The sequence below is a fragment of the Lathyrus oleraceus genome, chromosome 6 (assembly GCF_024323335.1).
Source record: "Lathyrus oleraceus cultivar Zhongwan6 chromosome 6, CAAS_Psat_ZW6_1.0, whole genome shotgun sequence".
NCBI lineage: Eukaryota > Viridiplantae > Streptophyta > Magnoliopsida > Fabales > Fabaceae > Lathyrus > Lathyrus oleraceus.
This window is the reverse complement of record NC_066584.1, coordinates 461,429,520-461,442,132: the sequence shown is the minus strand read 5'-3', so window position 1 is coordinate 461,442,132 and position 12,613 is coordinate 461,429,520. Positions and strand designations below refer to the sequence as shown.

General features: G+C 31.9%; 1 protein-coding gene across 1 annotated transcript; it reads right to left on the bottom strand.

Annotated features, from left to right (window-relative positions):
- Positions 1 to 3,552: 3,552 nt before the first annotated feature.
- Positions 3,553 to 6,826, bottom strand: LOC127092045 (uncharacterized). Its single transcript, XM_051030822.1, has 4 exons — positions 6,448 to 6,826; positions 5,109 to 5,338; positions 4,046 to 4,153; positions 3,553 to 3,907 (listed from the first exon to the last, which is right to left on the bottom strand). Exons 1-4 carry the CDS (start codon positions 6,632 to 6,634, stop codon positions 3,785 to 3,787), a joined length of 648 nt encoding a protein of 215 aa, XP_050886779.1. The 5' UTR covers positions 6,635 to 6,826; the 3' UTR covers positions 3,553 to 3,784.
- Between the last annotated feature and the right edge of the window lie 5,787 nt (positions 6,827 to 12,613).

Sequence of the window (12,613 nt, the reverse complement as noted above, 5' to 3'; positions counted from 1 at the left end):
AACATCTTTCATTCTTTGATTGCTAACATCATTTACTAATATTTTACTTGTATTAACTTTTATTTCAAAGTCATTTACTTTATGCCTTTATTTTATGTCATTTACTTTATACTTGATGTTTAGCATCCTATATCATATTATTGGTGATTATGTCATTTATTCTTTGTCCCTTTTGGACTTTTTTTTTCTTTTATATCCTTGTAAAGAAAACACTAATAAAGAAAAAACCTAAAAAGGAAATTTGATTCTCTTGATTCTATGGACTTGTGGTTACTACCCTTAGCATTATGGAGTTATGGACTTAGAATTAGGACATTGGCCTTTGCTTTGCGATTTGTGACCTTGGAATTCATCTGGTACTTTTGATTTTGGACTTCCTTTAGAGACTTGGATTAGTTATCTTGGTTTCATCTGATGCATGGATTGTTATTTACTTATTTGTCTTGTTTGTGGCTTAATCCAAAGAAGGGAATTATTGTTTGACTTATGTCATAAAGCTTGCTATCTCTTGGTTAGATCTTTCCTCCCTAGCTTTTACTTTATGCTCTAGGATAGTCTCTTCTTCTCCTCCCTTTCTTAAATTTCCAAAATCTTCTCCCTTTTAAAAAAAAAAATCTTCTTGGTTTAACTTAAACCACTTTCTCAATAAAACCTTGACTTTTTGTCAAGTGATTTTCAAAAAAATTCTCCTAATAAATGATAATCCATCTTAATCATACTCCGACCAATTTCAAAAGACTAAAAAATGCATAATTCATTGAAATCATTTTGTGCCCCTTTGTGCACTTTTCCTTTCAAAACTTTTCTCAAAGTTTAGACATGAGGCATTTCATAGTTGAGATATAATTCTCCTATCCCCGTAGCATTGATGATAATTCTTTTCCACCTGTGAGAACTAGTGGCATACTTTTTTATCCTTATCCAAGTTAGAGTCCTTCTCATGATGATGCAAAGTTCTCATACTTGTGGGTGGCTTGTTGAGTATTCTCCTTAAAATAAAAAAATGTTTTTTTCATTAAAAATGAATCAAAACAAATACCTTTATTATTTTTACGAGGTTTTGATCCTCCATTTCACTTTGTTGGTAAGTAGGCATGAGACTTTAAAAGGTCTTGGCAAACACCAAAAATAATCAAAAACATTTATTTTCTCATCTCTCCAATCTTTTACAAACAACGCCCTTTTTAAACTAAAATGTACACATTTTCAAAGAGATTCCCATGGAGTACCATGGATGTTTAGGGTGCTAATATCTTCCCTTTGCATAACTAACCCTCAGACTCTTATCTCTTCTTATTAGTTTTTGTTTTAAAACTTCTTCGGATTTTGTTCGTACTTTTTCTCTTTTCCTTTGGAAACAATAAAAGCGTGGTGATGCCTCTTGTTTTATAAGTTAAGTTAATCAATAGCTTAATCTCAAAAAATTTACCGTTACACACATGTTGTAGTCGAAGTATGATAGGATTGTTAGCATGTCGAATTGGGCATGTTTGTTGCCCAATTGTTTAAGTTAGTTTGTTATCTAAGTTAGCTTGTGTAATGGGCATGTGTGTAAAAGCCCGTTAATTTGGTGCTTTATTTTTCTTATAAATAACATACTAGTCTCTCATCATTGTATAACGCAAATCCTAATTAGGGCGAAAGATGTTATTTTCTATTATGTAACACTTTTAATCTTATTTCAAAGAGAAAGTAAAAAATAGCAGTTTATAGCCAACTTGTTATGTTCTTCTTGCTTCCCTTTTTCTATCCTTGTGGGTTTCTTATTGATCAAGAAATCGATTATACTTTGTTATTCCGGTATCGTTTTCACAACAACAAAAAAATAACATAACATAACATTTTACATATATCAACAAAGAAAATAACAACGTAACTAACAAAAATCACAACAATAACATAACCTTTTACTTAACTCAAAAGAAAGAAAACAACACAATTCAACAAAAACATCAACATTTAAGAAAAACTTTATACTTTTTTTTTTCTCAGAAAAATCTTATACTTATATCAATAAAACAACAATATAACTCAACAAAAACAACAATATAACTAACATAAACCATAACAATAACATAAACATTTTACTTATCTCAACAAAAACAATAACATAACTCAACAAAAACATCAACATTAACAAAATTTTCTTTTACTTATATCAATAAAAATAGCAACTTAACTCAACAAAAACAACAATATAACTAACAAAAATCACAAGAATAACATAAACCTTTTACTTATCTCAACAAAAACAATACGATAACTCACAAAAACATCAACATTTTTTAAACCTTTTATTTGTATCAACAAAAAAACAACAAAATAACTCAACAAAGACAACACCATAACTAAAAAACCACAACAATAAGATAAATTTTTTATTTATCTCAACAAATACAACAACATCAAATATTTAATCTGATCTTAACAATAACAATAGCAACAACAACAACAATAAATCTTAACCTTTTATTAACTCAATAAAAACAAAAAAGGTGAAAATAGTTCTAATACATACCTTAAATGTGAAGAGGAAGGCATATAAATGGTTCATGTTTCTATCTTGCAAAGATTTATGACACATTTCCTTGATCCATACTAGTTGGAGAAGCTGTATTAGAGTTTTGTGAAGGTATGTTGTAGTTTTTGTTAAATTGGGATAAGACATGAGATCATAATGAAAAGTAATTTAACTTTTATTAAGAAAATAAAAATTAAGGGAACACACCCTTTTTATAACAAGAAAAGATATAAAATTGCGGATGTTGAGATTTGAAATCGTATCACTCCTTCACATTTATATTTGATCAAGAAACTTCATCCTATGAATTAACTTGAAAATTTATTCATGCCAGTTTCTTTTAGTTTTTTAAAAAAAATATATAATATTACATCTTTTTGTTAAAGAAACATTTAAAAAAATTAATAAAAACTTCAAATAAAAATTTAATTTGAATAATTATTTATTTAAAAAAATTAAATATTAAAAAAAAATTGAAGCTATTTTATATTATTTTTTATAAAAAATATTTTTAAAATGTAATTTTTAAAAAATATATGATTTTAAATATATTTTAATTTTCAATAATACATATTTATATTATAAAATACTAAAGTTAGTCTTTTAATTCATAAAGAAACAAATTTTAAAAACTTTTAATATTTTAATAAAAATTATAAGCTGAAAATTTTAACACACAACAATATTAAAATCTTACAAATGTGAAAGAATGTGAAAATCTTAGTTAGATTAAATATATTTTTGATCCTCTTAAAAATTGCATAATTTTTAATTTTTTTTAAAAAAAAAATCAAAAAATGATCCTTTTAAAAATTTTAATTTTATTTTTTGATCCATTCTACTATTTAACTACGATTTTCACAACTTCCCAAAAACATATCTAACTCATTCAAATATCTAGATTGTTTTATGATTTATGTGGTTAACCTCATCTTACGAATTTGGGATGATACTCCCTCATTAACACTATTTTCACAAAATTCAAACAGATTTAACTTCAAACTGAAAAATAAAATCATTAAGAGCAATGCTACTTCTAATAAGGCTTTCATTTAGATTTAAATAAACTATACACAACATATATATGCAAAATGCAGAAGACACATGTAAAGAACTGTGTCAACGATGACTGCAAAATGGATAACAACTTCACCCTGGATGATATTTTACAAATGAACTAAACCAACAAAGCCAAGTAAACTGAAGTTCAATATATGTGACTACTAGGTTTCTAATAGTAAAGTACGTGTAATAATGTTGCCTTTAATTTAGCCGAGGCGCGATTTGAGATATTCTTTCATCTTCTAAGAGTGCGTAAGGGTCCACGTATTGTGGAGTTGATAGAGACATCTTGCTTCCGTCGTGAACAAAACTCGGTCCAAAATACTGCAACATGCATCAATGTTCAACGCGAAAAACAACATATTTCATGTCAAGATTTCATAAAACATTGGAAAGATGGTAAGATATAGCAAAGATCATGAAACAATGTACGTCGCATTAGTTGAAGGCAAAAGATCTTACGAAGTAAAGAGCAGAAAATAATGCCACGGTTATGAGGATCAACGGTCCAAATGCTAAGAAAAATGTTCCTCCAAGTGTCAATAGAAGTTTAGCTCGAGGCACCAAGCCCTGAAATGTAGAAATACATGAGTGATTTCTAACGAATGACGTTCAAAAAAGAAGTTCAAATAAATATTACACAATAAGTTATGATTCACGGACACTTCTAAAAGCCAAATAATGACCCTAGCAGTGTTGATGAACCGCATTTTTTATAGCAGCGGAAAGGCCACTTTTCCTGCTGACTAGTTTCTTGGAAACTATGTTACTACCTGTTCACTTGCTTGCTACTCACGGAAATTCACATTCAGTACTCAAGAGCTGGTGAATGCAGAGTGACAGTTGGTCAAGAATCTAACAAGTAAACCACCTCCAAATGCACAAGCATCAGTGGAAGCTGCTCTGTAGCACCAACACCTCTACCTCTGAGAAAAGGTGTCTCCATGTCCGTGTCAGTGTTGGACACAGACACTTGTGACTACCTTCAATTTATTTATTTTTTCAAATTATTACCACTGTCGACGACGTGTCAGTGTATTGTGTTCGTGTTTGTGCTTCATAGACTACAACAGACCAGAGTGGCAGCTGATTGTTTTCTCTAAACAACCAACACTCATATTCACACTTCTTGAAATTTAGTACTAAAAATTTGATGCATGGATCATAAGAAACCTGGAAGCTGTATTTCTATTGTGATAATTGAGAATGGAAAACTTCTAAATTTCAACAGCATACTACTCTCTCAAGTCATTAAGAAGAATTATTTACTACACAACAGATAGGGTACATACTTTATTCAGAAAGTATATAAAACACTTCAAATCATTCTCTAGGCAAAGATATTTATGAAGAGACGAGAAATAACGTTTATTAGAATTGAACTTATGAAATCAACCTTAGAACAGCAGTATAGACAATGCAACACATGAAAGACTAATGTAAACAAAATACTTGCAACAAAACCTTTGAAACCAAATCACCGATTTTTGATATAATATTGAAGCAAAGTCAACAAGGAATCAACCTCAAGACCTTCACTGTTCAGCGCCATAGACCGCTCCCTTTGATTTTCTAGACCTCTCTCAATATTGGTTGACACTGCTTTTCTCTTTGGGAAACTTTTATCTTCTTCATTCACAAAAGCCTCTTCATCAAGTCCATAGTTGGGTTGCTTGTAATCCTCAAGCAATGATGTAGGATTCATACCTCTCCTCTTCAATTCCTTCATAAATAATGACTCCGGAGGCTCTTCTCCTGAAAATCAATACAATATAGTAGTGGTTTGAAGCCACCAAAAGGCAAAGTTAGTCATTCAATATAAATATTCTATTTAATCACTTACATGTAGCACGGAAATTTCAAATCAAACTCGTGTCGTGTCAGTGTCTAACATGGACACAACACCAACATATCTACGGCTACATTCAAATATCTCACTTTCTAAATTATAATCAGTGTCGACGTGCCTCTATCGTGTCTAGGTTTCAAATCTAAGCCACTTCCCTAACATATCTATTATCTTGCCAAAACACAATAGCATAAACCTTTTTCTTAGTAATCAACACATGAAGTGCCAAACTATAAAGGCCCAATATACCATTTGTTCTGGGCCGGCCACAAGACCCAATAGGTAAAGCCCAGTAGCAAAATAGGCGGTTATCACATGAAGGGTATGCTACCCCAATTTCCCTCCGCATCGAAGTTACCATGATAATCTTCCAAAATCAATCCAACGGTTGGCCGCATCCCACACATGTGCGGGTACCAACCATCTATCCTATCTATCATATTTAAAGAGAAAAGTTGGCCGCATCCCACGCACATGCGGGTACCAACCATCTATCCTATCTATCATATTTAAAGAGAAAAGTGTGTCACTCTCAAGGTATCATTCATTCCTATTCAAATTCCAATTTCATTCTCTTACTAAACTAACTTGAACGTTTAGTGCTAACTATGCAGGTCAGTCCTCTCTCCACAGCATCAGAAGCCTTGAACCACCACAACGAACAACAAATTCATCCACTCGGATCATAAACCCATTCAAGAGAAGAACACCATCCAAATAATATATGAACTCATCAAGCTACATCTCATGAGTATTCCTATCAAGTGCCAATCAAGACCAATACATATAAAATTAAATAAAAACTAACAACCTTGCTGTATAATCCATCATCATACATCCATAAATACATACATACATACAAGGCTAGAAAGTTTGGTTAATTTTCTTAATTATTTATAATGAACAATAATTGTTATTCATGAAAAACCATTACTATTCTAAAGAAACTCCATTTCTTTTCACTAGATGACACAAGTAGAAAACAAAAACAAAACAAAAAAAACAAAAAACTTGCCATTGTTTTGCTTTTGAGTATCTTTAGAACTGGAGCAGACCCTGAAAGAAGTGGAAGATTTAGAAGTGTTGAAATTTTGCATCCTTTTGTGGAAAAAACAGTGTTGAGGATTATTCCATGTAGAATTTCTGGGAAAATTAGATTGGGAAAGGGAAATTTGAGAGAGGGTAGGTCTCATATACGCCATAACTAAGAGAGAGAGAGAGAGAGAGAGAGAGAGAGAGAGTTGGTGGCAGAGAAGGTTTCAACTTTGTTCTAGAGGAAGAAGCAAGTGGGAGGTAGAGCCTTGGGTAGCCGATGATGCGTAGTTTAGTGAAAAAGAGATAACGGGAGCTAACGTGCGCCTGTGTCCTTCTAATGTTTGTGGCTATAAAAGAACCAAGGAGACGTGACAACATGTACAAATATATAGTGATCATGATTTTTTGTTTTTTTTATTTAATTGATTTATTTTTTATTTATATTTATTGTATTTACCATTTTCAATTATTGTGTTCTTTCTACAAAGATCTTGGGGAAATATGGTAAAATTGTGACGTTTTACAATTTGTCTTCTTTTGGTAAACTCTAGGTGATTGTTTATAGGCTTTTCTTAAAGTTACTCTTTCCTTTTCATTGGATAATTTATTTGAATTTTGTATATTTGTAAAATAATTCATTATATTAATTTTAATCAAAAAAATTATATTATTAAATTATTTGAAATGTTTATAGTAAGTCAAATTGTTAGTGAAACAAAATATAATAAATAAAATTACATTAATAATAGAAATAATTAAAAAATAAAAGTATTTATTTAATTATTTTTACTAATTTATGTAATGAGCATGTGATAAAAATTAAAAATATATGTATATATATTAAAATATGGTTTTAAAATTTTAAAAAGCACTATTTTATTATTGAATTTGTTTATTTATACCTTGGAATAAATGTAAACATTTAACTATCACAAATGAATATCATTGATAGACAATATAGTGATATAAAACACCTTATGTTTCCCTTCTTACTCTTTCTTCGCATGCACATCCACAATAACACATATTGACAATATTTTTCATTTGTTTTGGTTAAAAATAAAATATAGAGATTAATTACTATACATTGTCAGTGTAAAAAGTTTTACACCGTCGGTTCATCACCATCATCCGTTTGTATTACTTTATAGATTTTTAAAATAAAAGTCAAACTTCTTTTAATATCCAACGTCTATAATTAACTGACGGTGTAAAACTCTTTTACACTGTCAGTGTATTTCAATTAATCTCTAAAATATATAGATATTATGTTTAGATATTATTATATTTAATAACAAAAGAGAAAATAAATCTGATAAAATATTATTACCAAATTCAGAACGGATTGTATAGATATTTTGTAATAATAATTTTCTGTATCTTTAAAATAAGTTGAACATATTTCTTTTCAAAAATTAATTTTAAAAAAAATATTATCCATGTAAATGTCGGTACGTTTTAAGATGTCTGTGGATTATCTACTTGATGGATACATATATGAACATGGGACAAACATAAATATCATATTATTCGCTATATGAATACCATATATGGATATCATAATTATTCAATGGGACAGACATAAATATCATATTATTCGTTATATGGATATTCATTTCCATAGCTAAATCTAACCCCTTGAAAAGTCTAAAGCACTTTTAAAGACCCTAAAGTGTAATTGAAAGATTAGCTAGACTAAAATCATTTTCAATATAATAGAGTGCCTAACCCTAATCATTCTTTCAATAAATTGTACCCAAATTTCTTACTAGTCTCTCCACGAGAATTCTCATTTGTAAATATTCGAATAAGTAGTTGAATAAATCATTCATCGTTTTACCTATCAGAACCATACAAAATAATATATATATATATATATATATATATATATATATATATATATATATATATATATATATATATATATATATATATATATATATATATATATATATATATATATATATATATATATATATATATATATATATATATATATATATATATATATATATATATATATATATATATATATATATATATATATATATGGCCGGTCAAAGACCCAAATAACTAAGGCATAAATCATCTTAAATTTACTCCACTAGATCTAAGGTATAAAATTAATTTACACACAAAGAGCAATGTACATTCTCTGATCTTCAATTTTCACTAAATTCATCTTGAATCTTAAATTTGCTTGGTTGTTTGTGTGTTAACTATGCAAGTCCACCCAGTACCACTGTAAAGGAGATCAACACAACCATTCAAAATTATAAGTTATCCAAATGCATCAATTTATAGTCCTTAACGGAACATTGACACCGTATGTGGGATGACTTCAGATTCCTATGTTTTCCACGAATTCATGTTCTCTTTCCAACTCCATCGCACGAACATAGATGTTCAAGATCTGGATTTCTACAATTTCATATCCAAACTCCAATTTACCAATTCTAAACCACCTCAAATGATCAAATCAAGAACATTCAGAGTCAAATGCGGAGATCTATCACATTCGATCCAGACGGTTGTCATGTTAGCGACGATTAACCAGATCTCTAGATCTCTAATTTCCCTTGGGAACTCTGAGAAGAAGAAGAAAAGATCCTAGATCTAAATCCAGATCTAGATTCGTTATGGAAGCACCGAAAAGTGAATGTTAGTTCCTCGAAGATAACATTGAAGATTCACTTTCCATCTTTCGATCTAACATCAATGTTGTCTCCCGTCATCGACATGATAATTATCACGAAAGATCAAAGAAATGTCGAGGTCATAGTTAATGGCATCCGGATATGGCTAGTTAAAAGTTAATGTCGGGTGCCGATCAAGTATCGGGGTGCCTCATAATGGTACCACAAGATTTCCATTTAAGGCGTTGGGGTCTCCTCAGGCCAGATTAAAGATTAGAGGTTCGCAAGTGTGTCTGAGGAAAGAAATCTTTGACTCTAGCTGTAAGGAGACCATTCAACTGCAATCCCAGATTCTTGGCCGACATTGTCGCCCCAAAGAAAACACTAGATGAGGAGTGCTATCCAAACTCCTCTGACGCAAGTCAAGGAGGCATATCTCTCAAGGAACTCCGTCCGCATCCGACAATCATACCAAATTTAGAAAAAGTCGACCACTAGGCCGGATCACCCATACGCGGACCATCGTCCATATGTGGATTACTTTATATATATATATATATATATATATATATATATATATATATATATATATATATATATATATGTGTGTGTGTGTGTGTGTGTGTGTGTGTGGTGTGTGTGTGTGTGTGTGTGTGTGTACTCTAGAGTAAGAAAGAAGCTATGGAGTTTAAGCCCCAGTGAAACATTCAACAAAGGAAACTCCATGGGTCTTAAGCCTTCAACAGTCGTTCTCAAGATATACCACCAAAATTTTGACCACCCAGCGATGCCCCAACGGGAAAATACGAAGTGGGGTTGTTTCGACACCTCTCCCAAACAAATGAAACACCTTAAAGAAGAAAAGTGCGCCCCCGGAGCCTCGAAAGAGGACACATGCCAAAGACTCGAGACGACATTCGTCCGCAAAAAGGTTACTATTTAAGGTTTATCTATCTAGTCATTTCATTGTAACGAATATATATATATATATATATATATATATATATATATATATATATATATATATATATATATATCTCTTTCTTCCTCTGTTGTATGCTTCTTTGTCTCTTTTTCTTTTAGAGTGCTTAAGACATGTGTAACGAAGATGAAATACATTACCGCGTATGCGATATAGACTAAATTAATTTATGTGATTATGACACAACTTAAACACATTCATTGCATGATTGCGTATCCAATATAGACTTAACACATTTTTGTTATTCTGACATGACTTAAACATATTCCATGTCTGATTGTGTTTTCAATACAGGCTTAACGTATTTTACTGATTTTGATATGGCTTAAATGCATCGCTCACTTGTCTTCTCATCTAACTATACTACATGCATTTTTGCGAAGCTAGCGCTCCCCGGATCTAACCAATCCAAGGGCACATGCGGTGGAGCCCAAAGACGTCCACCTCGATTCGAGTCAAGCCTCGAGACAGGGACAAGGATCCTACCCTTGGCCAGGGAATTGTCTTCGGTGACGCGGAGCACAATACATACATATTACTATATCATGCCGAATTCTCTAGTCATATGATTCTCCCTAGGAAACACAGATAACTCGCCAAATGCAGTGCATAGAAAAATACACTACTGCTACAAACGTTAAATACAACGAACAAACATATCAACTAAAATTTAAGACAGACCTGATTTATTTCAATAGGAATATATGTCACTTTATTTCAATAAAATGCATGAGTGCTCTCGTAAAGCAATCATTTGGGGTTCTCACACCCAGAACAAGTATCTTGTCGTGACCATTGGGCGTCGCCAGTCCCGACCTAAGCAAACAAACTTTGTTATGCAGGATGAAAGAACAATCAAAGATGCAACATAACAATAATGTTAAAATGGAGCTAAATGTAAATCTCTAAGCTAAGCAATACCAAATCATTGAGGTAAAAGTATTTTCATAAAAATAAATAATTATTACACACATGGCACAAAAATCTGGGAAACATTATAGGAAATAAAATAATACATTGGAAAAGAAAGATCGCGACGAAACATATAGGTCTGAGGTACAATGATCACCCTCCTGAGTCACCTCAGGAGCATCCTGAAATGGATCCAGTGTCTCATCTGAAATTATGTTATCGCGGCAGAACTTCCTCTCTTGTTCAAGGACTCGGTCACGGACCCCGAGCATAACTTGCATAGTCGTTGAAGGGAATCACAAATTGTCGCGACGCAAAAAATACCACGGGTGTTCGCATGCTCGAATAATAACAGAATCGCCACCGAAATTTAATTATTCCAAAAGGAAAGGGAAAATATCGATAAAACCTTTAAAGTAAAAAGAAAATGGCCATCACAAACAAATTCGGGTTTGGGAGTCGGATATGTAAGGGGAATGTATTATCACTCCTCACATCTGTTGTACTGAACGAGAACCATTTAGTTAGCTTTACGAATAGGATGTTATCTTTCATTTATGATTTCTTATAATTATTAAAGGTCTGAAAGGAGAGAGAAAATACTAAAATTAAAAAATAAAATTATTAGGGTGCTTGACAAGATTGCGAGTCTTGCTCCTACGTATTCTTAGGTGCGATGAGGAATTCAAAGCTACGTAGTTCTGTGAAAGAAAATACATATTTAGGATTTTTTATTATAGTTCATGATGAGACGTTGAATTTGACTCCTACGTATCCCCAGGGGCGATGAGGAACTCAAGGCTATGTAATTATGGGCAAGACAATGGTAATTTTGGATTTTTTGTTATAGTACTTGACGAGATCTTGAATCCAGCTCCTACGTATCCCCATGTGCGTTGGAAAACTCAAAGTTATGTAGTTCTTGGCAAGAAAACCATGTATTTGTTGTTGATTTTTGTTAATGAATTTTTAGGTCGCATTCTAGTGGTTAAGTGTTACTTATATGCTCGCGCATGAAAAGCTTAAGCGCTCATTTGGATGTCGCGTCAAAATGGATCATGTTTGATCGCATTTGAACGGTTATATGATGTGTGTATACTCATGCATGAGAGGCTTAAGTGTTTGTTTGTATCGCGGTAGAATGGATAAAACATTGTTCATTTGAAAAAAAAGGTTTATCGTCACGCGGAGGTGGGAAAATGATAGTTTGATTGGTTGAGATTGTTTTTAGGAAGACAAAGAATACTCGAGCAGTGAAGCATACGCCAACCATTCGTTTATTCGAGGATAAAAAAGGTGTTCACCTCCCATTCCCTTTTCGTCCAAGTTTGGATTTTTGAAAATTGTTGGCGGAAGACGAATATTCGCAGCAGCGAGGTGTACGCCTCCCACTTGCTTATTCCAGAAGCAGAAGGATGTGCATCCCCAATTCCCTTTTTCATCCAAGTTAGATTAAAGTGTTTTATTTAGAATACGAATGTTCGAGCAATATGATGTGCACCAATCACTCATTTAATCGAGGAGCGGAAACATGTGCACCCCTCATTCCCTTTTCAACCAGTTTTATTGAGAAATGATTTTATTAAGTGGTGAAAAGGTTTTAAGTTAAATTATGA